Below are 27,706 nucleotides of genomic sequence, written 5' to 3' on the forward strand. Positions count from 1 at the left end.
AATCAGTAGTGCTTCATTGAAGTTAGTGGAGCTATGCTGATTTATATCTGCCAAGGATCAGGCCCATTATAGCTACTAATGAGTACTAAGTAGCTAGCAAAAAGTTCATGTCTGATATAACTCTGGTAGATATAGTACAAGCCATTGATCTAGAGCAGTGGCTCTCAACCTTTTCCCAATAACTGGACCCCTTCCAGGAGTCTGATTTGTCTTGCGTAAACCCAAGTTTCACCTCATTTAAAAACTACTTGTTTACAAAATCAGACATAAAAGTGGCACAGCACACTAGTACTGACAAATGGCTTACTTTCTCATTTTTGCCATATAATTATAAAATAAACCAATTGGAATATATTGTTCTTACGTTTCAGTGTATAGTATATACAGCAATATAAAACAAGTCATTGTATGAAATTTTAGTTTGCACTGACTTCACGAGTGCTTTTTATGTAGCCTGTTGTAAAACTAGACAAATATCTAGATGTGCTCCCTGGAAGACCTCTGCATAGCCCGAGGGCTACATGTGCCCCTGGTTGAGAACCACTGCTCTAGTGGGCCTGATAATCTCTTTACCAGCTGAATCATATAAGGTCAAGCCATGCAAATTGCACAATACATTTTTATTAACATTCATAGAAGAATGCACTACATGAACACTACTAGTTAGTTAGGCCCAAAGCTCAGCTAAGCACTTAAACGGGTCGTTAAATGATTAGCTGAATCAAGGTCCTAAGGAGGGATCAGCCTTGCTCTCACTTGCTCTTAGTGGAATCAGGAGCAGGCTCTATATTACTTCCAGTAAACAAGGTAATCTCCTAGATGATACAGAGCCAAACCTTGCCACTTACTGCACTGATGGGATGCTCGAGCTCACCAAGGAGGCATAGTATGCTCATTCTAAGTGCCACCTACCTATACAAAAAACTAAACATAGGTCCTGCTGCTTAAAATATTGTCCTGTTTTACAGAACAATGTACTGTATTTCTAAAGGAATAAATGGTTGACACTTTATAGACATGCATTACATATACATACATTAAAAAAATGGAAGCAGTTCCATGGTTAAATCAAGCATGTTATAAATCTATTCTAAAATATAATTATCCCTCTAAACTAATCAGGGCAATTAAAGAGAAAAACTAAAGCCTGCCACCAGTAAGGTGCAAGAAACAATTGAGATGGAGCAAGTTGTAGATAAAACTACTTGTTTGCTAGCTATAAGTAAAACTATAGTATTACGTTAGCAGGTATTTATTCTTTCCAATTTATATCAACACACACACCCAATCAGTGCTGCATGTACATTTACAAACACTCTTGAGAGAAAATAGTTATCAAAAAAACCCAACATAGATTGGAAATATTTTGCTGCCTTCTGGTTTGCAGTTTTGCTTTTAAATATAATAAACCAAGTCACATGTACTATGAGTTTTTAAATAAACTGATGACATTAAAAGTGAGTTATGATTTAGAACAGTCAACTTGACATTTGAATCTGCTCCGTAATACTGCAAATGGGAAAACAAGGAAATAAGATTAGCTACCTAGTCCACTATGAAGTATGATAAATATTTAAAACTAGAATACACTTGTTAAAAGAACAAAATACATTTTATGATGCATTTACTATTGGTTTTAAGTGTTTTCACTTATCTGCCAATTCAGTAACATGCCATCATTAGTCCAACTTGTGCAAGATCTACCGTGCATAAGTTAAATGTAAATAAAATGTGGCAGTGTTTGAAACACCAGACTGAACATCTCTAGTGGTAAGTGCTTAAGTTAAAAACAAACAAAACCAAAAACTTTTGTTTTAATTTACAAGATGGGGCAATCTTTAGATGAGCTTAGGGATTTTTTGTTACCCTCCAGGAGTCCGCATGCACATATTTGTACTCCTCTCCACTCCAGACCCTGTACCTTGGACACCCTCCTACCAAAGAGGGCTCCACCACCACAGAGCACCAATGCCATATAACACCATATAATAGTAAAGGTTCTGTAGTGCATTTTACAAAAATCTCTACAATGCTTTGCTATGAGATCTTTGCTAAATGGAGAAGAGAACACCATTTTGTGTGTAAGAGTAGAAATTAGTGAGTTCCTACCGTCTCCTAGCTGTAGAAAGCAGTAATACAACTTAAACTCTAAAACAAGGAGTCCTTGTTGTTTTTGTGGATACAGACTAACACAGCTACCCCTGGATACTTTAAAGATCTCCTCGTATAGAAGGAAAACTGAATTTTCAGTGATCCTGGCTCTTGACTGTTCCTCAAATTTTCCTCTTTCACTCTTCTCTTGGTAATGTCCAGTTCTTTCCTCTCTTCCCCATCCAAGTCCAGTGATGTTGTCCTGAGGGCCAGTTTCTTCCTCCAAACACTAGCACTTTCCTTCAATAAAGTGAGGTTGAAAGTCCTTGATCAAGGTTACATAAACTCTATACCTACACCAACCCAGCCCTCTGGGATTTGTTCTATCCTACTTCCATGAGGTACAAGCCTGAAGGAACAACACTGGTCCAATTCTGAGTTGCATCCAAGCTGAACTTGGTGAAGTTCACAGGTAGAAAGGATTGTTGTAATTCCCACCTAACTGCCCATGTCTCTAAGGCAGAGGTTCCCAATCTGTGGGGCGTGCCCCTACAGGGGTGAGGAGGAAAAATTAGGGGGACATGGCTGGGGCCACGGCTGGGGCCACATGTGGGGTGGGGAGGGAGTGCCATCCAGCTCCGCTCCTGGCCCAGGGTCCCGGCTGTGCAAGTGCAAAGCAGCTTTCTGGCTGCTTTGTACTTGCACAGCAGCACAAAGCTGCTGGCGCCATTGCATTACACAGTCCCCAAATCTCCTCCAGAACATTGGCGGCTGCTGCATCTCCATAGCTTCAGAAAACAGTGTCCATCACAAGCTCACATTAAAGACAAAACCAGTTTGATCAACTTCCCACTCTCTCGGTACATCATCCAATGTGCTTAGAAGAGCAGTCATGAAGACATGTCCACTGCTAATGGTCTGTTTACACAGCAATTAAACACCCATGGCTGGCTCGTGTCAGCTGACCCAGGCTCATGGGGCTCAGACTAATGGGCTGTTCCTCTGCTATGTACACATTTGGGCTCAGGCTACAGCCTGAGCTCTGGGACCTTCCTGCCTTGCAAGGCCCCAGATCCCGTGCTCGAACATCTATGCCGTGTAACTTCAGTGCCCTCATGGCCAAGATGGAGTCTGCTCTGCAGGCAGCTCTGGCCAAGAGACGGCGCGTACAGGAATGCAGCAGGCAAAGTCCCTTCTACCCCAGCAGCACCAGTTCCAAACCCCCCAGAGTGAACATACACGTACGCACCCCCCTGCCCCGAAAGTACAATAAATATAGGAAAGGGAAATATTGATTTACAGAAGGACGAAAGGAGAAAAAACAACAGGGGGTGGAGATAAGGGGAGAGATAAAACAGGGTTACATTGAACCCAAGGTCCCACAGGCCCAGTGGTAGCACAGTCTGAAAGGGCAGACACTGAGCAATATGTCTACACTCAGAGTTCAGGAATCCTGGGCAAAGTTCCAGTCCAGTGGTGAGTCTTGGGTGCTCCTGGTCGTCTTCGGCAATAGAAAACTTTCCCCAACAAACCTGTCTGGTGCCCTCTTCTGCTGCTCTCTGCAAAGCCACACAGAGCGATAACCTCCCAGCGTGGCCAGCTACAGCCTCCCTCCTTATTCCCAATGCAAAGTCACAAGCCCAGGTACTCATGGCCAACGTTCCCTCCAATTTTTTCCACCCATATGCGGATTGAATTTTGTTATGTGCACCCATATCAAGGTAATGTGCAGATGTGCGCCATGAGTAGAAACAAAAAACCTAGATAGAATATATTTTTAAAAAGTTACCATAGGGATAATTACTTCAGCCAGGAGAGGTTAGGCATTTTAGAACTCACTACTCAAAAAATTAAATTTAAGCATAAGAGAAATAAAAATTATGAAATGCATAGACCAGTCAAAAAAATAAAATAGCACTTTGAAAGAATAAAATTACACAGAATATACGTGCATTGCAGGAAGTATGAAGTAGAAACAACAACACTACAAGTATGTGTTGGGAGGTGAGTGTATGTGTGTGTGTGTGAGAGAGAGAGAGAGACACACACACACGGACACACTGTGTGTGTGAGAGAGAGAGGGAGATAGAGAGAGAGACAAGCGTCTCTCCCCAGCTGGAGCTGGGGTAGAGAGCCATCTCTTGTCCCTGTCACAGGCCGGGGATGAGATGTGTCTCTCTTTTTACCGCCACAGCCCTGGCTGGAGCTGGGGCCAGGGAAGAAGCACATCTCTCCTGGGGGACACTTTAGGATCTTATTAATATCAATATTGCAAAATTGCAATGAGTTGTGCCAGATATGCCATGTAAAGTATCTGCAAAAATGTTAGTTTTCCAACTATGATAATCTTGTTTATATGTTTGTATCACATTTGTATTATGAGTTATAGATGTGTATGTCTGTATTTCAAACTTGTGCTATGCTTCTGGGTGACAGTGACACCCTCAGACAGTTTGGCATCAGAACTGCCTAGCCTGCTTGATGGCCCATTAAGGACATCAACTGTATAATGAACCCATTGAAAAGGTCAAGGGCTACACCTTATGACTCAGCAAGGCTTGCAGGGGCATGCCTATGGACAGAACTCAAAGGCTTCCAGGTCATGTGCTTGGCAGCTTGTGTTTGGAACAAAAGGAAGCACAAGCACAAGCCGCATGGCAAAAGACTATAAAAGGCAGCTGCATCTTATCCATTTTGTCTTCAGTCCTGCTTCTTACCTCTGGAGTAACCAAGCTGTGGATGTGTTCCAGACGGACTTTCAAGCCAGCAAATTCACCAAGACTGCTAGGAACCTGATATGTGGATTTTGAAGTCTTTGTATGTGTGTGACTGTTTTACCATTTAACAACTCTCTTCTTTTTTTTTCTTCTTTATAATCCTTTAATTTTAGACACTAAAGGATTGGCTGGCAGCATGGTACTTTGGGTAAGATCCAAACCTATACTGACCTGGTGATGTGGGTGACCCTTTGGGGTCAGAAGAACATTTTGTATATGTGAACAGAGTTTTTTAAATAACTTCTCACTTTACAGGACCTAGGTACTGATTGGGAGCCAGAGAACTGGAATGCAATAAGGGGGCTGTGTGATTTCTTTTTTGCTTCTTGATAACCAGTGTGGGGGATCAGAAGCACAGCGTGAGACTGGCTGGGGAGTTTAACTTCAGTGTTACCCGCCAGTCTTGGGAGTATCTGCTCTACCTTGTGCAGCCTGCCCTGACCTTGGCATTTCCAGAGAGGGCTGCCCCAGGCACCCTGGGTCACATCTCTTGTCCCTGGTGCAGCCCTGAGGGTGGGGCCAGAGCAGAGAGGCATCTCTCTCTCTCTCCCCCTCCCCATCCCCTGCCCCCCCGAGCTGCATGCCCCAAGCTCCCCCAAACCCTCATCACCTCACCCCACTGCCCCCACCCTCCACATTCTCCCCGCTCACCAGTGTGCGTTCCTGCACAGCTGCTGCGCCGCCCTAGATGGGCTTGTGTGCGGCTGCGCACCTTAGAGGGAACACAGCGCATGGCCCCATACAGCTCTGGGCAGCAGCGACACTGGGTCTAGCTCCGGTTTGTCCTTTTCAGGTGATTCCTCCCTGACACAGTGCTCATCCTGGGGTGTCCCCGATTGGCCGCTCTGTGCCTTCCAGGCATCGGGTGGGTTCTCAGCTGCTTCACTCTGTGAGACCTAATAGCTGTAGCCATTGGAGCTCCAGACACACACCCCCTGTCAGTCTCCCTCTCTCTTTGCTCCCTCCTGCCAAATCACCACTTCCTCCTCCTCAGGACAAAAAGATTTAAAGGGGCCATGCTCTCTAAACCCCAAAGGTGATACAACTGCAATTAAACAGCCCTTTCACCTGAGCCCCATGAACCCAAGCCAGCTGCCATGGGCCAGCCGTGGGTTTTTAATTGCAGTGCAGACATTTCCTAAGCAGCCCACAAATGTCAGTAAATCTACCTTACAGTATGAGCCAGCCTCATTATAGCTAGATGAAAACTTCATTACATAAATTATAGGAATGAGGCCACATTCAGCAGGTGTTACACTGGATCTGATCTGAATTTACTAAGGGGTTTGTAGTGCCAACAGTCTGCTAGGTAGTTTACAGACAAATATAACGATAATATGTCTGACCTGAGGAGCTTACAGTCTAAACAGGCAACATCCAAACAAAGGAAATGGAAGAGAACCAACACACACAACAGTGACTGAACAGTGATTTTTGTATGACGTTACTTTGAACAGTTTTTTTCAGTAAGTTAAAGGGGGGTGGGGTGAAGGAGCAAACCCATAAAATTTAAGGGTGTAGATCATCAGCACAGAATTCTTATAAGTGACTCGCAGCTAGAATAGGTTAATTATCAGTACATTAAAAGTAATGGCAATTCAAACTTTTCTTAGGAGATAAAGAATTACTAATTCACTGCATCAGAGTAATCTGTTTCACTGCTAGGAATTCTGTGATAGAAGAAATAGAACTTGGTTTTATATCTTGTTTCCTCCTAAAACCTAGAGCAGAAAGCACCCTGTAAAAAATTAGACTTGCCATTCACAGTGACAATACAGTACCATTTTGATAATCCTGGCAGATCTACCATACCATCATACTTACAGACCAGAAAATGGATTTTATCCTCTGCACTTGTCATTAAAACAGGTATTTGCTTTCAGACCAATTGCAGAACACCACCTCTGAAGGACAAGTGGTTAAAACTGTATATATTACTTTATTAGTTTATAGCAGCTGTTTAGATGCTTATCGATTTTATAACTGCAACCACATATAAAATAATTTATATGACTTTATTAGCAAAATGTAAGATCAGATCAGGTTTACTGGGATACAACCTTCTATCTGGATTTCAGCTGGCCAGCCGTTATATCTGTTCTTGCTATTCTCAGAATGGTTGATCTGGTTAAAAAAACAAACAAACAAAAAACCCCCCTTCCGTTTATTGTTTATAGACTGTCATCCTGGAAAACTTCATGCTTCCCTGTGTACCAAGAGGGAAAAGATATGGAGACAGGGGGTTGGAAATCATCAGATACACTTCACATTTTGCTTATCTTAAACTGGCACCTCCTCACCCCATTATCTATTATATAATCATTCCTCAAAATGTTATAATCCAAACCCCTTATTGCCCAGAAGACCTCACAGTATAGGACAATGGATGTTGAAGTCTTTCCTGTAGGTAATCGGTTTCAGTAAGTAACACCCAACAACATTCTGGAAAAGATGTGAAACTAGGGATAATTCCATAGATCATCAGAAAATAGAATAGTTAGAGAAATCTGTGGAAACTGAGCTGGGCCAAGCATATCAATTTCTTTCCCCCTCCTTGCATCACAGAAAGATGACTGTATGGAGCATATAAATTAAAATACCACTGCTATGAGGAGAAGTTCTGATACAGAAATGATTCCTGTTAAATTTTCGTCAAGTCTGAAGAAACCAAGATTTTCAAAAATGACTTGCGATTTTGGACATCTTCCTGCCTGGGTGTCCATCCTGAGACTCTTAAAGGGTCCTGATTTTCAGAAAATGCTGAGCGCCTACCCTCTGAAAATTCAGACCTCCTTAAAGGTGTCTCAAAAGTTGGGCTTTCAAAAATTGAGACATCCTACATGACTAGTCACTTTTGGAAACTTGTTTCCAGAAAGAAGTCACAAACACAAGGTTGTGATGGGTTTATGAAAATTATAGTTTTAAGAAACAAAACAGAAAACAAAATAAACCCTACCTTTTCTTTTTGAATGTTATCTGGTAGGTTGAAACCTTTGGCAGCTATAAAGGCCCAGCTTGACCTGAACTTCAAGTTCCATATTTCTTTACTGCCAAGCTCTGCTATTGCTTTTTTTGCACCATCCTTCAATCTAGTAGAAGAGTTGAAAAAGTTTACACTGGAGACTTTGAAATTCAGAACTTTCAAAAAATAAGTTACGTAAGAAAGGATATAGTCTTGATATTTTATGGTGTAATTTCTGATTTCCTATTAATGAATAATGTTTAAAGCCTTCCTGTATCTTCTACTGGAGAAGTGTCCAGTAATATGCCATAAAATTCATGGAACCAAATTCTATGTCCACTTACACCTGTGCAACTCCACTGATGTTAATAAAAGACAATGAGTTTGCACAGGGGAGCAGAGAGAAGAATTCTATGTTATTAGGGATTCTCTCTCTTTTGTACATTTTACTGTTTGAACACATTTCATGTAATCTCAGTGTTTTTTGAGACGTTCAGGCCGCGTTAAATGGGTAAGTGTTGAATGGGACAGCAACGAATGACTGAGAGAAGGAGGTAAGTGATTAAACCTGATCATAGCTCAAGCTGTAACAACTTTTGCTTCTCAGAAGGTTACCACCCTGAGTTGCAAGCCATTTATTATTCTAGCACTGGGCTGGTACACACTTTCTTGCTTACCTGCTGCTTCCGTCATCATGGGTCACCATCAAGAGAAGTGACCCTTGAGGTGCATTTTTAATGAAAGTAGTCATGGGTCCCGAGAAGTCTGTCGATACAACAAATGATTATTCATTACCCCCATGCCGATGCACAAAACACCTTATACTCAGTTTATTGCTACTTTTCAGCTTTGCTTCTCCAAAAAACAGAAGTTATTTTTCTCTAGCCAGATAATTCCCCCATAACCAGGCAGAGGGCCCAATCCTGAAAGGTACTGAGTGCATTCAACTCCCACAGAAGACAGTGAGCATACAGAATAATCAGCACCTCTCAGGAGCTCTGGAGTAAGTAGGAGGAGACAGATTAGACTCATAGACTTTAAGATCAGAAGGGACCATCGTGATCATCTAGTCTGATTGCCTACAGCACAGCAATCTAGAAATAAAGGCCTGACACAATTTAGTTTTTTTTTTTAGTATTAAACTGTACTCCAGATGAGCAGAGATAAATCTGTTTTGCCATCTGTTTTAGATTAATTACTGATCATTCTTGGAGATCTTTAGCAACTATCAAATATTTAATTGAAAAAGAAAAAACTTTTAGTCCAAATGTCTTCTGTATGGAAAAGTGTCTACAAGAGACCCTCTGCCACTTTTATTTGGTAACCTTTGGCTCTTACCTCCTTCCCACATGTCAAAAAACTCTGTAGATATAACTTTTCCTGTTTTATCTGCAATAAAGAAATGATACACTTTAAATACAGGGAAGGAAGGGGATATGTAAAGGGAAAGTAAACACAATGGTTACAACTAAAAATAAAAACAACACGGAATCCAGGGGCACCTTAAAGACTAACAGATTTATTTGTTTTATTTATTTAAAATAAATCTGTTAGTCTTTAAGGTGCCATCGGACTCCTCGTTGTTTTTGTGGATACAGACTAACACGGCTACCCTCTGATAACTTGAAACTATAGTAATATAAAATAATAGATGCACTTATTTTTAGTTTTCATTAGTTCCAGATTTCCTTCTAAGTTAAAAAATTAATCTGGTGTATACATATATGACCATAGTGATTCTCCTTGACAGCATTAATTCCTGCCCACCAATGGTACACAGAAGTGATCTGTTAAATCTATCCTGCAACTGAACACCAAAACTTTAGCATGACATAAAAGATTTCTGCCCAGATTCTTTCAAATAATGGAATTGGCTTTACTCTTTTAGTTTATGTTTAAAAGAATGAGTGAATTGTATTATAAGCTTTGGTGCTTGCATATACACTTTCTACTAATTCCTAACTAGAGTTGGGAACAACGGCTAAGGTTTTCAAGTGGCTGTTGATTTTGGAGGCCCAACTTGAGACAATTTCAATAGCCCTAATTTTCAGTGGACAGCTGCTCAGCACTTTCCAAAAAATCTGGCCTCTTTATAGTGGCTCAAGTTAGGCTCCCAGACTCACTACTCATTTGAGAAAATCTTGGTCAATAATCATAATTAATTTCATTGTTGTCCAAGTGGGCCTATTTTTGAGTTCATGAAACAGATGTAAAACTGGAGGTAATTCTCAAGACTTCAAAATTCTTTGACAAATGCATGAAACATCTTTTTTTGCGAGTAGGAAAACTGCAAATCCAGTGACCAATTTTCATGTTATGCTTTCAAATGCCAAATGGAGTCAGGCATTGATCAGTTACATAAGATATACAAAAAGAAAAGGAGGAATGTGGCACCTTAGAGACTAACCAATTTATTTGAGCATAAGCTTTCGTGAGCTACAGCTCACTTCATTGGATGCATTCAGTGGAAAATACAGTGGGGAGATTTATATACACAGAGAACATGAAACAATGGGTGTTACCATACACACTGTAACGAGAGTGACCAGGTAAAGTGAGCTACTACCAGCAGGAGAACGGGGGTGGGGGGTCTTTTTGTAGTGATAATCAAGGTGGGCCATTTCCAGCAGTTGACAAGAACATCTGAGGAACAGCGTGGGGGAGGGGGGAAGAGGGAAATAAACAAGGGAAAATAGTTTTACTTTGTGTAATGACACATCCACTCCCAGTCTTTATTCAAGCCTAAGTTAATTGTATCCAGTTTGCAAATTAATTCCAATTCAGCAGTCTCTCGTTGGAGTCTGTTTTTGAAGTTTTTTTTGTTGAAGAATTGCCACTTTTAGGTCTGAAATCGAGTGACCAAAGAGATTGAAGTGTTCTACGACTGGTTTTTGAATGTTATAATTCTTGACGTCTGATTTGTGTTCATTTGTTCTTTTACGTAGAGACTGTCCAGTTTGGCCAATGTACATGGCAGAGGGGCATTGCTGGCACATGATGGCATATATCACATTGGTAGATGTGCAGGTGAACGAGCCTCTGATAGTGTGGCTGATGTGATTAGGCCCTATGAAGGTGTCCCCTGAATAGATATGTGGGCACAGTTGGCAACGGGCTTTGTTGCAAGGATAGGTTCCTGGGTTAGTGGTTCTGTTGTGTGGTTGTTGGTGAGTATTTGCTTCAGGTTGGGGGGCTGTCTGTAAGCAAGGACTGGCCTGTCTTCCAAGATCTGTGAGTGATGGGTCATCCTTCAGGATAGGTTGTAGATCCTTGATGATGTGTTGGAGAGGTTTTAGTTGGGGGCTGAAGGTGATGGCTAGTGGCGTTCTGTTATTTTCTTTGTTGGGCCTGTCCTGTAGTAGGTAAATTCTGGGTATTCTTCTGGCTCTGTCAATCTGTTTCTTCACTTCAACAGGTAGGTATTGTAGTTGTAAGAACGCTCGATAGAGATCTTGTAGGTGATTGTCTCTGTCTGAGGGGTTGGAGCAAATGCGGTTGTATCGTAGAGCTTGGCTGTAGACAATGGATCGTGTGGTGTGGTCTGGATGAAAGCTGGAGGTATGTAGGTAAGTATAGCAGTCAGTAGGTTTCCGGTATAGGGTGTTTATGTGACCATCGCTTATTAGCACCGTAGTGTCCAGGAAGTGCATCTCTTGTGTGGACTGATCCAGGCTGAGGTGGATGGGGGATGGAAATTGTTGAAATCGTGGTGGAATTCCACAAGGGCTTCTTTTCCATGGGTCCAGATGATGAAGATGTCATCAATGTAGCGCAAGCAGAGTAGGGGCATTAGGGGACGAGAGCTGAGGAAGCGTTGTTCTAAGTCAGCCATAAAAACGTTGGCATACTGTGGGGCCATGCGGGTACCCATAGCAGTGCCGCTGATTTGAAGGTATACATTGTCCCCAAATGTGAAATAGTTATGGGTGAGGACAAAGTCACAAAGTTCAGCCACCAGGTTTGCTGTGACATTATCAGGGATACTGTTCCTGATGGCTTGTAGTCCATCTTTGTGTGGAATGTTAGTGTAGAGGGCTTCTACATCCATAGTGGCCAGGATGGTGTTTTCAGGAAGATCACCGATGGATTGTAGTTTCCTCAGACAGTCAGTGATGTCTCGAAGATAGCTGGGAGTGCTGGTAGCATAGGGCTTGAGGAGGGAGTCTACATAGCCAGACAATTCTGCTGTCAGGGTGCCATGCCTGAGATGATGGAGCGTCCAGGATTTCCAGGTTTATGGATCTTGGGTAGCAGATAGAATACCCCTGGTCGAGGTTCCAGGGGTGTGTCTGTGCGGATTTGTTCTTGTGCTTTTTCAGGGAGTTTCTTGAGCAAATGCTGTAGTTTCTTTTGGTAACCCTCAGTGGGATCAGAGGGTAATGGCTTGTAGAAAGTGGTGTTGGAGAGCTGCCTAGTAACCTCTTGTTCATATTCTGACCTATTCATGATGATGACAGCACCTCCTTTGTCAGCCTTTTTGATTATGATGTCAGAGTTATTTCTGAGGCTGTGGATGGCATTGTGTTCTGCACGGCTGAGGTTATGGGGCAAGTGATGCTGCTTTTCCACAATTTCAGCCCGTGCATGTCGGTGGTAGCACTCTATGCAGAAGTCCAGTCTGTTGTTTCGACCTTCAGGAGGAGTCCACCCAGAATCCTTCTTTTTGTCGTCTTGGTAGGAAGGTCTCTTTGGGTTAGTATGTTGTTCAGAGGTTTGTTGGAAATATTCCTTGAGTCGGAGATGTCGAAAATAGGATTCTAGGTCACCACAGAACTGTATCATGTTCATGCGGGTGGAGGGGCAAAAGGAGAGGCCCCGAGATAGGACATATTCTTCTGCTGGGCTAAGAGTATATTTGGATAGATTAACAATATTGCTGGGTGGGTTAAGGGAAACACAGTTGTGGCCCCTTGTGGCATGTAGTAGTTTAGATAGTTTAGTGTCCTTTTTCTTTTGTAGAGAAGCAAAGTGTGTGCTGTAAATGGCTTGTCTAGTTTTTGTAAAGTCCAGCCACGAGGAAGTTTGTGCGGAAGCTTGGTTTTTTATGAGAGTATCCAGTTTTGAGAGCTCATTCTTAATCTTTCCCTGTTTGCTATAGAGGATGTTGATCAGGTGGTTCTGCAGTTTCTTTGAGAGTGTGTGGCACAAGCTGTCAGCACAGTCTGTGTGGTATGTAGATTGTAATGGATTTTTTACCTTCAGTCCTTTTGGTATGATGTCCATCTGTTTGCATTTGGAAAGGAAAATGATGTCTGTCTGTATCCGTACGAGTTTTTTCATGAAGTTGATAGATTTCTACTCTCTACAGCTAAATTCAGTGCCTTGCATAATGACAGGTTTCAGAGTAGCAGCCGTGTTAGTCTTTATCCCCAAAAAGAAAAGGAGGACTTGTGGCACCTTAGAGACTAACAAATTTATTTGAGCATAAGTTTTCGTGAGCTACAGCTCACTTCATCAGATGCATGCAGTGGAAAATACAGTGGGGAGATTTATATACACAGAGAACATGAAACAATATACACTTCCCTGTAGAGGAGGGTGCTTTCCTCTGGAGCACTGTGTGCTGCCACTCAGTGGGAAGATCTAACAATTGCTGCTCCCTTTCTGGCTCATCTTGGCTCTCCTTCTTGGCAGGATCATGGTGGAGGGGGAAATATCTTAAAACCACAGGACTCTGTAAAAGTTATTTTCCACGATTCAGGAGGCAGAGTCCAGAACTGGGGAAATAACATTCCAGACCTGGGCCTCTCTTGAGCAGAGACCAGAGATCACACCAAACTGAGGATGCTGGATTTTACTGTGCTTGTATGTGGAATATTGCTTTTTCTTCCTGTGTTGTTAATCTTGGTTTATAATTTTCTCTTCCTTAACAACAAAAACTGGTCATTCAGAATAGAAAGGGGACAGCCATGTGAATTAACATATTAAAGTGATACTACAAAAAAAAGTGTTGATACAGTCTGTAGTGGAGAGGTTTAATTAATTAGAAAATATGCAGAGGATGTTTTACTGTATTGCAGTGTTAGATATGGCCACTTTTCTATCTGAACCAGTGAATAAAGGAAGCAAGATAATTAAGGAGTACATGTGAATATTTATTTAGCCAGAAACTACCTCTCAGTGGAAGGATAGAAGATATTCTATTATGAAATATTTTCACACATTCTAAGGCCCGAAAGGACCACTGTGATTATCTGGTCTGACCTCCTGCATAACACAGGCCATAGGACCCCACCTAATCATTTCAACATCAAACCCATAATGTCTGTTTAAGTTGTAGCATATCCTTCAGAAAGAGATTTAGTTTTGATGTAAAGACTTCAAGAGAATTCACTATATTAGTAAGTAAGTTGTTCCAATGGTTAATTACTGTCTCAGTTTAAAATTTTCACCTTATTTCTAGTCTGAATTTGGCCAGTTTCCAATCACTGGATTTTGTTATGCCTTTTTCTGCTAGATTAAACTGCTGTCTACTATCAGAAATCTCTTCCCCACATAGGTACTTGGAGACCACGATCACATCACCTCTTAATCTTTTCTTGGATAAACTAATTAGGTTCAGTTTCTGTAGTTTCTCATTATTAAAGTTTTGCTGCTCTTTACTGAACCCTTTCCAATTTTTAAGCATTTTCTTGAAGTGTAGACCCCAGAGCTAGACACAATATTCCAGTAATGGTCTCACTAATGCCACATACAGAGGTAATAGCACCTCCCTACTCCTACTTGATATTCCTCTACTTATACGTTCAAAGATCATGATCACCCTCTTAGTAACAGTCTCACACGAAGAACTCATGTTCAGTTGGTTGTCTACTGTGGCCACTAAATCCTTTATGATTTTTTTTTTTAATAGAAAATAAAAATACAAGGTAAGTTTGGTGACAAGGAAATGAAAATTTTGGACCAGCTCCTCAGCTGATATAAACAGGATATCTCTGATGTCAATGGAGCCACACCAATGTACACAACTTGGTTCTTTGTGTAGCTATTTACCTTCCAAGTGGGTGGGCAAACAGAACAATTTTTTTTTTAAATATTGCAACATTTTTGCATCAAAGCAAACACCACACTACATCTGAGCTTCTTTTCCAGACTCAGGGCTCTTATTCCTCACAGGAGAGGCCACTATTAAATATATTGCACCTCATCCTAGTCATTAGAGAACTGAGAAATTTCTTTTACGTGACATGCAAAGTAAATTTACTCTCTCTAATTTAAAATCCAGGGCCACTTGGACAATTTTTCATGGTTGTCCATTCTCATCCACTGAAAATTTAACAAGCTTATTTCTTTTTTGTTTCCCCACTATTCTAAGATTTTTTTTTCTTCAGGTGCTTCTTTTTGTTAAAGCGAAGAGGAATTTGAATCTGATAAACTAGAAAGTTACAAGCTGCTGCTGTGTAAGGAAACAGAACTCCTCTAAGGCGGTGAAAGAGATGTGAATGGCAGTCTCTGTACTACTGCCACGGAGAAGGCTGTGGTTTTCCTCTGGGGCAGTACCATAGATGGACTGCATGTACCTTTACACCCATAAGCGGGAGGGACAGAGGGGAGTGCAAAAAACTTGAGGGCACAAGATGATGTTACAATGACATACACGGAGAGCAGCCAAAACTCATTATGACTAGAGACTAAATTAAGGATTTAAACCAGAGACTAATATCACTGTGGCCTAGCATATAGAGCACTGGACTGGGACTCAGGAGACCTGAGTTCTGTTTCTGGTACTTGCCCAAAGTCACCAGACAGGCCAAGGGCAGAAATTTTACCACTCTATGCCTCAGGTTCCCTATCTGTAAAATGGGGATAATACTGAACTCATGTGTAAAGCGCTTTGAGATCCACAGATGTAAAGCTCTGTATAAAAGTTAGATATTATTATCTAGAATAGTAACTCATTACACTATCTGCAGTAGTCCTTTCTATACATCTTTTCAGATCAACATTCTTTACCCAATTTTAAGAAGTGTATCGATCACTCATATTTCAGGAATTGCCTTTCGTTTAGAAGGTAAAAGCTTGCTGGAAGGGGCAGAGAGGGAGCGTAAGAGAGGAAAGTTTGAATCCAAATGATTCTCGGTTCAGTCATTCATATATTGCAAGGTCACACTAAAAGTGACTGGGAGTGACAAACAATGATTGTTCTTGGTTACTCTACTTTCATAAGTGTCCAACAGAGAGGAAGTGGTAGTTTAAAAATATAGAAGGAAGACTGTTTGATTTTGCATGTCTGAGATGCAATCTTTTTTCTTAGTGTACTACCATTGTCCCCATAACATTCCTCTCTTACTTACAATTCACAATGGCAATGTTTATACCTCTTCCAACATTACCCTTCTGTTCACTTATGAGCCTGAAATTGAAATAAATACATCATCAGTCAGGAACTGTACTTGAGAAGGGTGGTGATATTTACCTAGGCAAAGTCATTCCTGTTATTCTTGTTTTTAGCTTAATCATTTAATTGAGGAGTCTACTGAAAGCAATGGAGCCATATCTTAAATATCTATGGCGCGTCTCCTCCAGAGAACCCATAATGAGTCTAGTTCAAAACTGTAACCTGTACAAGTGCAACGCAAGCAGAGTAAAAACAATGCCAAAGAAAAAATAATTCGTTTTGTGGCACCATTCCACACAGATTTATAGAATAGGCCAGTGTATCTTCACAACAGCTCCACACCAAGATTTTCAAAAGTGACTAGTGATTTTAAGGGCCTCAGTTTTTGAGTGCCTAAATTGAGACACTGTAAAGAGGCCTGATTTTCAGAATGCACTGAGCATCCAACCTCTGAAAATTAGGCCCTTTTATAGTGTTTCAAGTTGTGCATCTGAAATCTGAGGCACCCACAATCATTAGTCACTTTTGAAAATCTTGGCCCAAAGCAGTTTATATGAACAAAAGAGAAAAGCCAAGATGCAAGGTTAAAAAAAAAAGTTAGAGATAGAACAGAAAGATTACTTTAGTGACACAAGCACAGAGAAAACAAAATGACAAAGTAGACTAAAAGGAAAAAATCTAAAGTATCAAAGAAACAACCTAAGTATACTTTCAGAATACATACAGCGAGGGACACTGGAAAGATGCAATGGAACAGAGAGAAAATTAGGTGGAGTTTAATGTTGGTAATGGGCTTTAAAAAAAAAAAAAGGGGGGGGGCATGCGGCATTCTCCACACAGATGGAACAGAATTATTCAGGGTTTAAAGTTATAAGATATCTAAGAGTTGACACAATGAAGCCAATCATGTAGTCAGAAGAGAGAGAAATTAAAATTTCAGGGGTGTGTCAGATACACAGAAATAAGGACAGAGTCAAATTTTTGCCTCAGTAAAGTCAGTGAAAATTTTGGCGCTGAATTCAATGAAAACAGCATTTCGACCCAATGATGAAGAAAGCAATGATCTATCCCAAAGGGAGAAAACATATGGATCAGATGTAACAAAATTTAAGAGGTTTATAATAATTAAAATTAAAAACCACAACATCTAAATGAATCCCACCTCTGGATTTCCAACCGTGCTTCATTTGCTGTGTGCCTATCCTAGAATCACACCTATACTTTACAGAGGAGAGCTGAAATGGTGGTGTCTTGCTTGAGGGATGTAAGGAGCGTAACATGGTAAATAGTATTGAAAGTTGAAAACCCCAAGATTGGTGGTTTTGTATTATGTAGTTGGCGTTAATCCAAGAAATGTCTCTTTATAAAAAAGTTTAGTCTGTTGCTAAACCAAAATGCCCCTACTACTCCAGGTAGCCCTTGCTTAGACTCGAAGTAGACTGGTACTTACAACTCATCTTCAAAACAAATCTTGGCCAACTTTTCCTTGCCACCACCACTGAGTAATCGATAAGCATAGCTTCCAGGTGAGCATGGAGACCAATGGTCACATTTCTGTCTTTTGGGGGGTGGGGCTGTAGTGAATAAGAAAGCAGAACATGCTTTGTTTGAGAACTATGAAAACACCATTCATATACCAAAATGACCAATTAATTTCAATATATCAGAGAAAGGTCACACAAGTACTTACAAAGGCAAACCTTGTCAACCTACAAACATCATATCAAAAATACCATAGATTTATATGGGTTTGAAATTGGCACCTGCTTGCCAAATGAGGGTAGAGAGCAAAGAGGAATTTGATTGGGGAGAATGGGTCCAGCAGTCCTCTGAGATGATCTTTTGACCAGTGTTCTAGCGTACTATAAACGTAGACAATTGCTCAGATAAACAAGCTTGGTTACAATTTGCAGGGATATTGAGGCTCGCTTCTTGTTCACGTCACCTGAAAGTGAGAACAGATGTTCGCATGGCGCTGTTGTAGCCAGTGTTGCAAGATATTTATGCGCCAGATGCGCTGAAGATTCATATGTCCTTTCATGCTCCAACCACTGTTCTAGGGCACATACGTCCATGCTGATTATGGGTTCTGCTTGATAACGATCCAAAGCAGTGAAGACCAAAGCATGTTCATTTTCATCATCTGAGTCAGATGCCACCAGCAAAATGTTGATTTTCTTTTTTGGTGGTTTGCGTTCCGTAGTTTCTGCATTGAAGTGTCGCTCTTTTAAGTCTTCTGAAAGCATACTCCACACCTCATCCCTCTCAGATTTTGAAAGGCATTTCAAACAAGAACAAGAAGTAGGACTGAGTGTACTTGTAGGCTCTGAAGTTTTACATTGTTTTGTTTTTGAGTGCAGTTATATCACAAAACAAATCTACATTTGTAAGTTCTACTTTCACAATAGAAAGATTGCATTACAGTACTTGTATGAGGTGAACTGAAAAATACTATTTCTTTTATCATTTCTCCAGTGAAAATATTTGTAATATAATAATATAAAGTGAGCACTGTACACTTTGTATTCTGTGTTGTAACTGAAATATATTTGCAAATGTAGAAAACATCCAAAAATATTTAATAAATTTCAATTGGTATTCTATCGTTTAAGAGTGAGATCAAAACTGTGATTAATCATGATTTTTTTTAAATCACAGTTATTTTGAGTTAATCACATGAGTTAACTGTGATTAATCGATAGCCCTACTTATTATACAATCTGCTCATTCATTCTTAGGAGAACACCACATAACCAATCATTCATTAACTAACAACTCATTTGCAGGTTAAATTACAAAACACTGTGCTTCACTTATAATATATTAGCAGAAAAAAAAGTCATGTGACCACATACCCTTAAGTACTGGTTTCTCTCCAATTCTCTGAATATTTTCAATAGCTGATGACATCGAATCTTCAGGTATGATATCTGCAAACAGGTATCCCAAATACCAAGCACACACTGATGCTAACAGAAGTCCTGATAACTTCGCAAGGTCTGATAAGAAACAACAAATCCATTATTTAATGAGAAAAAAGGCAGCATGTGATAAGAAGTCTACACAGGGCTACTAAAAATATAGCATCTTCTATGGTGCTGTTACACAAATACACTACTTTGAGAGCGGGAAATTCAGTCCTTATGCACAGACATTCCACACCATTTGAGATCTTCGGTGGGGCTGCAGACAGAGTTAGTTAGCATGGCATTCAACAATGACAACCCCTTCCACCCCTAAAAAAAAAAAAAAAAGTCTTAAAACACAATTAACAACAAAAAGACCCACTCTATCCCCAAGCAGAGGTTTGACCCTGAAAAGGAGACATGCCAGAGATTCCCTGAAATCATCTAGAGACTTGGCTATTCCTATCTATTTTAGATTGGCAGCACCCAGATGCTACGGTGATAGGTGGCAGTTAAAAAACCTACCCTACAGATAGCTCACAGGGGGCTCTTCATATCCTCTTTGAAATACAGGAGAAGACTAAACTAGGCCTGAATAGGCAGATATGTAAATGGAATTGGGGTTCAGATTGAGGATGGAGTTGTGAAATCTAGATTTGCACACATCTGGAGGCCCAGAAGCCTGCACAGAGATGTGGAGTGACAACAGCCACTAGTCCAACCTCTCTCACTTATACTATAATTTCCATCACAATTGTAGAAGCTATAGTAGTGTCTATATGGGCAAGGAGACAGGTGTGTATCCGCTATGTTTTTGTGAGTGAAGCTGATAATTACAGTCACATTGTACCAGACACTTGGCTTCCCCTTCTCCAGAAATAAAAATTTATACCCTGACCTGGAGATGGGTCATACACCCTACCCCCATGTTAATAAAATATCACATTTCTATTGAATCTTTCACCACAAAATGACCCAAGTGCTTCACATTGTGAGTATGTACACTGTGTTAATTAAGGAACTACTTCAACCATCACTGAAATGCAGCCTTTTAGGGGGGCTGGAAGATGGGGAAGGGGCAGGGAAAACATGGCGGCTTTTTTTACAATACTCAGCACTTCAGACAAGAAAGTGAGGATGAACATCAAATTTGGAGATTCTCCTGTTTATTTTTAAAGTTTCCTTTCCCAGGAATAAATATGGGATATATGGGTGGTTCCCAAATCAAATTCCTGAGCAAGAAGTTCACAAATTCCCTGTGCTTTAGCACAATCCCAGCATGCTAGGTCCAGTCTATGCTGGAGGGGTAGGTGGGTTGAGTTTAAAATGACGTAAGTTAACATGATTTATTTAAGTGCTGTTTAAAAACGTTAGCACTAGGGCTGTACAGGAACCAACATTTCTGTTTCATGTCAAATTCTGAAATGCTGAATTTTTTTCATTCTGATTTGCTACGTGGTGTGACAAAGCTCCGACCTTGTCCCAGTGGATCCCGTGCTTCCAGACAGATTACGCTAGCCTAAGAGGCTCACTGTGACCCTCCATGTGGCCCTTCTCTCTCTAGAGTCAAGGGTCACACACTCCGAGCCATTTTCATCATAAGCCAGCAAGGAAGGTGGGAAGAAGCAACCCTCCCTCGCAGTCTCTGTTGTCTCACAGTCTCTGTGATTAATCAGGGAGAGTTGGGGAGAAAGAAGGAGGAAGCCTGGGCCTGCCCTCTACTCCGGGACCCGAATAGTTGCAGCTATTGGTAGCTGACCTTTTGAAATAGAACGAGTACAATTCCCTGGGCCAATTCCCCACAGCAGCCCCCATTTCCTCAACATCTACTTCACCCTTACCTCAGGGCCTCCTTCCTTGTGCCTGATAGGGTTTTTCCTGCCCAGTTTCTCCAGCAGTGCGGCTTCCTCCTACAAATCCTGACACATGCCTCTAACTGACTAACTGGGAGGCTTTTAACTAGTTCCAGCCAGCCCTTGATTGACTTCATGTGTCCCAATCAACCTGTCTCCACTGCTTTCTGGAAGACCCTTAATTGGCCCCAGGTGTCTAGATTAACCTGGAGCAACAGCCATTTGGTTACTATGGTAACAGGGATTTGTTTAGCCTGGGGCTAACATACGTGTTTCTCACTACTTTACTATAGTCATCTGGCCACAGTGGAAATTTCTAAATTTTCCGCAAAATAGAATTTGTAAAAAAATAAAAAAAGTAAAATAAAAATCAATTTTGGGTCAGGTGAAACACTGCACTTCAATAAAATCAAAATATTTTGTATCCATTTTGACTTTTTATATTATAATTTAGAATGTAAAATAAAAATTGGAGACAAAGTCACTTCAAAATGGAAAATTGAAATGTCCCAGTCCACAGAAGTCAAAACAGAACATTTTGACCATATCAGAATGCTTAATTTTGATTTTTTTTAAATGAAATTTCATCAAAATTGACACATTGCTGAGGAGAGTTTAGATTGCAACAAAATGGTATTTTCTGATGGAAAAAGATTTTGCTGGAAATTTTTTTTTACCAGCTCTAATTACTATCCAATTTATATGGGTTTTTAACAACTGAGTTAAGCTGCTCATGGTCTATGCTAGAAATGGAGGTAATTAGATATTGCAAACAAGTGCTTTGTATTAGAGCTAGTTGAAAACAGGATGTAATTTTTGCAAAATATGTCAAAAATTACATATTTTTGGTCAAAATTTGACATTTCCAATAAAAAATTGCATTGAAAAATTGAGTCAAGTTTTAGTACATTTTAGCTAGCTCTATTTAGCATTCACTGATTGCTAAACCCTAGTGTACAATTTATATGATTCAGCAGGTCTGAAGCTGAAGGGAGTGGTACAAAACAAACAATTGAACGGAGTTAAGTAATGAAAACAGAGGATTCTTTTAAAGTAAAATGTGAACAATGTCAAGAGTTGCTAAGCAGCAAGCTAGACAGGATTTGTAGTCACCCTCAAAACAGTGCAGAAACTCAGTTTCGTTCACCTTTTGCAGATCAAATGTGACACTGAATATAATTGTTAAAGTGAAAGAGCAGAACTTTGATGAGTTTGGTGATCATGTGAGAGATTTTCAGGATCATAAAAAATATCCACGCTGTTCTGTTAAGACCCTTGTTCCACGCTTATAGCTTTTTAACATTAGCTTGATTCAAGAGAAGTCTTTTGTTCATTTTCAGCATCCAAAGAAAGGCAAGGGTCGATCAGTGTTTATTTTTAATATCATAATCTGAAAAGCAAAGTTTTCCACTTGGTTAAAAAGCAAACAAAAAAGCCAAACTTGCAACCTTCCTTTACGCATTACCTTCAATGAAGTACAAAATAAGCATTTTAAAGAAATAATTGATGCACTTAGCCTTGGGTATACTCCTCCAGACAAATGTCAACTGACAGACCCACAGTTAGTTTTTCTCCATTGAAAAATTAATTCAAGTTTCTTATGCTTGAGTATTACTCTTGAGCTAGCCTAGCCCTAGTGGGAGCAGCAACACAGCAAAGTAACATGTAACATTTGAGCTAATTTGTGCACACAGGCACAACACTCCCTCGTGTGGCATTACACTTTTGTCTTCACTAACACAAAGGTGTGCATGATGGTGGGGGTTTTTGTTTAGTTGTTTGTTTACGCTAGATAACAGACAACAGTTATCCCACTGTAAAATCCTAAGTACAGGCAAAGCACTTTTATTGTTTATCGCGAGATACCTAGGTGAGGCCAACACTACATTACTGTCTGTAGTTGACCTCACCTAGTTTACTTTTAAATAAAAGTAGTGCCTTATCTCCACTGGGATTTTACAGCAGTATAGCTAACATATTTGTTAGTTATCCTGTGGTAAAAACATACCATTTTTGTCAGTAACGACATAGCCTAAGACTTCTGGGGGTATATCCCAGGGTTTTTAGTGTTGCAGTTAGCTGAATTGCTCCAGGAATTCTTTCCCAGTGAATTGTGGGAGGACTTTTCTATATTTCCTGGGCACATGGGAGGAATTGTGGGAAAGTGCTGGAGGACTAGCAGCATTTGAAGGGAGATAAGACCACTCTGTAGCGTGGACACAAATTAGCAGCTGATGAGTTGTGCTAACTCAAGAGTTAGCCTATACCCTCCAACGGGACAGCCAACAAGGGTTAAAAGCACCACCACATTCAAGTTCAGAGTTTGTCTGTGTGGATGAGGGACACATGTTAGGCATAACACAAGTTCTATGTTGAGTTAACTGCAGTGAAGACAAGTCCAAAGTGGGTCCCCATTCACTCAAGTTAACCTAGCTCAAGAGACGTAACTTTAAATAATGCAAGTTAAGGCTATATCTTCACTGCAGAGTTAAGTACTCCAATGGAAACAGAGGAAACAGTAAAGGAAGAACTAAATGGATCAGCGTTGATATTAAGGAAAGATGATGAAACATGAAAAATGACCCTACAACAGCTATAAGCAGCCATTCTTAGAAAACTGCAATCCCAATGAATACTACTGAGTTTATTTCTAAATAGAAAAAAGGAGAATACTGTGTCCAAGCTGCTGAAGATACCATCCAAAGAGAAATATCCCGAGGAAGTCTTTGCCATTGGCTTTGGCAATAAAAGTAAAATGAAAAAGATGAGTGAAGGTCTCAGGTGGATTCATCCTTAGCTTCTGATATATGAGTGTTCACCACAGTATTTGAACCTCATTGAGGAAGTAGGAATACCTAACAGTTCTAAAATGCATTCAAAAGTTCTTCTGTAACCCCCATCAGATTCATTTTGGTTGAAAAAAGGGGACTTAATGTCCCAGTTTCTCCAAGACATATGGTAGAAGTCTCAAAAAGTTTCTCTCTCCATAGCTGCATCCAGCTACCATAAATAATGTTGGAATTTGCATATATATGATAAGGTCTTAGATTTAAAAAAAAGCACATTTTTCACATAGCACTAAAAAGCAAACTTAGAGGGTATGTCTACACAGCTGCAGAAGTGAGCCTCCTAGTCCAGGTCGACAGACTTGGAATAGTGATCTAAAATAGCTGTGCAGACTGTGCTTTAAAGTTGTGCCTCAGAAAGGAGCCCTCCATAGGCTTCAAAGCCAAAGTCGCAACCTCAAAGCACAGTCTACACATCTATTTGTAGGGTACTAACATGAGCCTTGCAAGTCTGAAGCTGTTGAGCTGGAGGGAGTCTACAGAGCCCATGGAAGTGAGACCTACACAGACAGACTCAATAGATTTCAAATCACTCTAGTCTCAGTGGAAATTCGGTCTGATGTAATTAACTAAGAAATGGAACAACACAAGGACCAAACTGAAAATGATTCAGTGAACCCGTTACTGAGCCAAAATACAAAGGTCAAGCCAGAAAAAAGGTGAAAGTTTCTGATGGAATGTAAAAGTTAAAGATCCAGGTTTCTACCACAAGCCTATATTTGTGAAGGATGTTGGGTCACAGTTTTTTGCATCAAAATGGTTAAAATTTTTAGAACTAAAAATCACAGAAAAAAGAATTGATTTTAGAACTTTAAAAAAATAGCAAAGGCTCTGCAGTCCTGTCCACCCAGTTGAGCATCAGGCAAGTGTTTCTTATTGTTCAGTTGGGGGGATTATTATTATTTTTAATTATTGGTTTGGTCCAGTTCTGCAATAGACTTGGTGCTGAAAGAGCAAATAAATTAGTCCAAGTGTATTGGTGCCTAAGAAAGATACAAAAGAGCAGAAGACCTAATTCGTTAATAGATGAAGGACTCTGTTATCACATTCTTGTAGTTTACTTACATAGCTGCAAGCTTGTTAATTTTTCCAGTGTGTGCTCATCTCTCTCTCCTTCCCGCACCCTTCCTCCTTGTTTAAAACTAGTCGTTGCTCACTACACTCCCACGCCACCGGGCACCATGGTGTACATCCTTATGCCTATCACTCCACACTGAACAAGGAGAACAATAGCCACACATACACTGGTACCTGTGAAAACCACAGGGCAGCGTATATGTAGCCACAGTTGCAGGTTTCAGATACATGGACATAAATGTTCCCTGCCCTACCTCTGTTTTCACTTGGGATTTCAAAGTCACAAGTTGGTAAAAGATTTTTTAAACTTAGTGTTTGTTTGTTTGCACTTTAACTTTGTTCTCTGCTTCTTTGCACATAATGAAGTTCTATTTTTTGGAGACTCAGTATCTTTATTAGTTTATACCAGGAATTACAGTGAATAGCAGGAAGCAAAGCCCCACCCATAGTAAGAACACCCAAGGGACGTTATGTAATAACAACATTAGACACCACCACTGTGGCTGACTGATAAACTGGCCTTTTAAGATCTCCCTCAGCTACGTAGCTCTACAGTTGGCTGTTCCACTGGCCCTTGCCTCTTGCTGTTCAAATTCAGCAGACAGCCTGTCCCTTCCAACCCTTCATCCTGATGGCAGCTTTTACCCTTTGCCTCACAGCTATAATGCATTACACACCATGCAGGTATAAGTAGGAGGATATTTCTCCTCTCTGAGATCCAGTCTCCTAAATAAGCCATGCTAGTGTCCATTCAATCTACCAAAAGCATGTTCAACTGCACCTGTTGAGATGGTAATTGAATCTTTCCTTGATGCTGCCAAGGTGACCAGTGTACAAATTCATGAGCCAGAGGAGCAAGGGGCAGGCCGTATCGCTCCAGGATCAATATCGGCATTTCAATATCACCTGTGGTAATCTGCCCGTTGGGGAAAATGTCCCTTCTTGCAGTTTTTTTTTTAAAATCACATGTTTTTAAACATGCAAACATCATGCACCTTCCCTAACCAGTCTACCTTGATATCAGTGACAGATCACCAGTGATTCACTAGTGGTTATATAACCATGAAAAAAAATATCCCTTTCTGTTGATATACTTGGTGGCAAAGTGGGTTAAAGCCAGAAGAGGGATGTGTATGCTATCACCCCACCTGAGTTCTGGAACCGCACTGATATGAATCCATCTACTACTTCTTGTACTTTACCAGGAGTCACAGTCCTGTGTAGCAGGAGATATTTAACAGCCCTACACACTTAGACAACAATGGCCCCCTCTGTGATTTTTCCAATTCCAGATGCCACTGACTGAAAGCAATCTGGTGTTGCAAGCTTCCACAGCACGACTGCCACTCGCTTCTCAATGCGGCTCGCATTCTGGGGTCCGTGGACTGTCTGTCTGGTGCAAGTTCAGCACACAGATCCAGGAACGCAGCCTTTTGAACTCAAAAGTTCTACAACCCCCGCTAGTCATCCCAACTGTGCATTATGATGTATTCCACCAATCAGTGCTCATTTCTTGAGCCCGGATACAATGATTGTTGAGTGGAGCTGCTCTGTGAATGCCAGCGGCAACCTGGCTTTTTTATTTTTTGGGGTGTGGGGGCTACATCCATCAGCATCCAGTTATTGTGACAGAACTTCTCCCCATCATCACCATCCCTCTGAACTCTGCAAACACAGGAGAATCCTATGTCCTGTATCAGCAACACTCCTGAACACTGTGCTGAGCTCTTGCAAGATCCAGGTCTGTGAGCAAGATGGTGGAGACATAAGGGACAGTGGGAGGGGTTGTTTGTTTGTTTGTTTTTTTTAAGTGCAGAAATTATGGGATGTGGAAAGCATTATGGGGTGTAGAAATTGGCATGGTGCGAACGTGATCCCTAGCTCCCCAAAACCCCTGGGCAAATCGCTAGTTTCCCACAGAACACTGTGCCAATGATCCACAAGGCAGTGAGCCAGACAACGGGGAAGAGCACGCTGGGGTAGTTACCTACCTGTGGTGCACTACATTTTACAGAGGTGCAAGCATTCGTGGGGAGTACGCGCACTAGCGTTGACACACCGCTGTGCATGGGCCAAAGGGCGGCTGTACTAGCCAGTCAAACGTGGAAGTGTACAGGTAGCCAGACGAGGCAGAGAGCAGGTCCCAGCCCGTGCCAGTGTGGCTGGGGAAGAGGGTAGAAGCCCAGGAGAAGTGCCAAGAGAGGCAGGGATGGGAGAGGGGACGAGAAGCCCCAACACCTCTAATGTCCCAAGCGCCTCCCGGAAACGATCGGGGGGACAAACCTCAGGAAGCAGCAGCAGTCAGACTTGCTCTGCTGTTGGAGGGCCGGGGAGAGCGAGGGCTGCGGGGCCGGGGCCAGCCAGTGGCGGGCTGCCAAGCACACCCGCCCGGCCCGAGGGAAGTGGGAGGCTGAGCCCCGAGCCCCGGCGGCCAGCGCGACACCCCTGCGGGGAAAGGGGACCTGCCCGCCAGCCCCCACAGGAAGGAAGCCGGCGGCAGGGCCAGGGCCAGGGCCAGCGCCCGCCGCCCCTTCCCCGCAGCCTCCAGCCCGGCCCCAGGGCAGGGGGGCGGCCCGCCGGCTCCCGCTCCCGCCGGTGCGCGGCGCCTACTCACTGCTCCAGCCCAGCCGCATCTTCCCGGGCAGCGGGGCTCCTCCGCGGCGCCCCCGCCGGCCCCCCCGCACCTGCTCCGGCAAGAGCCCCGCCGCGCCCCGGGCTGGGGAGAGCGCAAACCTCGCTGCACCCGGGCGGGCAGGGGAATAAGGCGCACACCGTGACCGCTGGGCGGCGCTCGGGGGAGGCTGGGAGCGGAGCTTCCCGCCCCCGCCAGGGACCGGCTGGAGCTAGGAGGCGGCG

General features: G+C 41.7%; 1 protein-coding gene across 5 annotated transcripts; it reads right to left on the reverse strand.

The window, feature by feature from the left end:
• Positions 1-603: 603 nt before the first annotated feature.
• On the reverse strand, positions 604-27,706 carry FAM3B (FAM3 metabolism regulating signaling molecule B). 5 transcript variants are annotated; one of them, XM_073360315.1, is made up of 9 exons: positions 27,465-27,693; positions 19,287-19,404; positions 19,024-19,167; positions 17,619-17,742; positions 16,125-16,183; positions 9,169-9,219; positions 8,508-8,595; positions 7,825-7,957; positions 604-2,391 (listed from the first exon to the last, which is right to left on the reverse strand). In XM_073360315.1, the coding sequence occupies exons 3-9, from the start codon at positions 19,076-19,078 to the stop codon at positions 2,149-2,151; spliced, it is 753 nt and encodes a 250-aa protein (XP_073216416.1). In that variant the 5' UTR covers positions 19,079-19,167; positions 19,287-19,404; positions 27,465-27,693; the 3' UTR covers positions 604-2,148. The 5 variants fall into 5 exon arrangements, with proteins under 5 accessions (XP_073216416.1, XP_073216408.1, XP_073216433.1 ...); XM_073360307.1 differs by lacking the exon at positions 19,287-19,404 and adding an exon at positions 22,075-22,317; XM_073360323.1 differs by lacking the exons at positions 604-2,391; positions 19,287-19,404 and adding an exon at positions 6,865-6,992 and having other exon boundaries at positions 27,465-27,670.

Source organism: Lepidochelys kempii, chromosome 1 (assembly GCF_965140265.1).
Source record: "Lepidochelys kempii isolate rLepKem1 chromosome 1, rLepKem1.hap2, whole genome shotgun sequence".
NCBI lineage: Eukaryota > Metazoa > Chordata > Testudines > Cheloniidae > Lepidochelys > Lepidochelys kempii.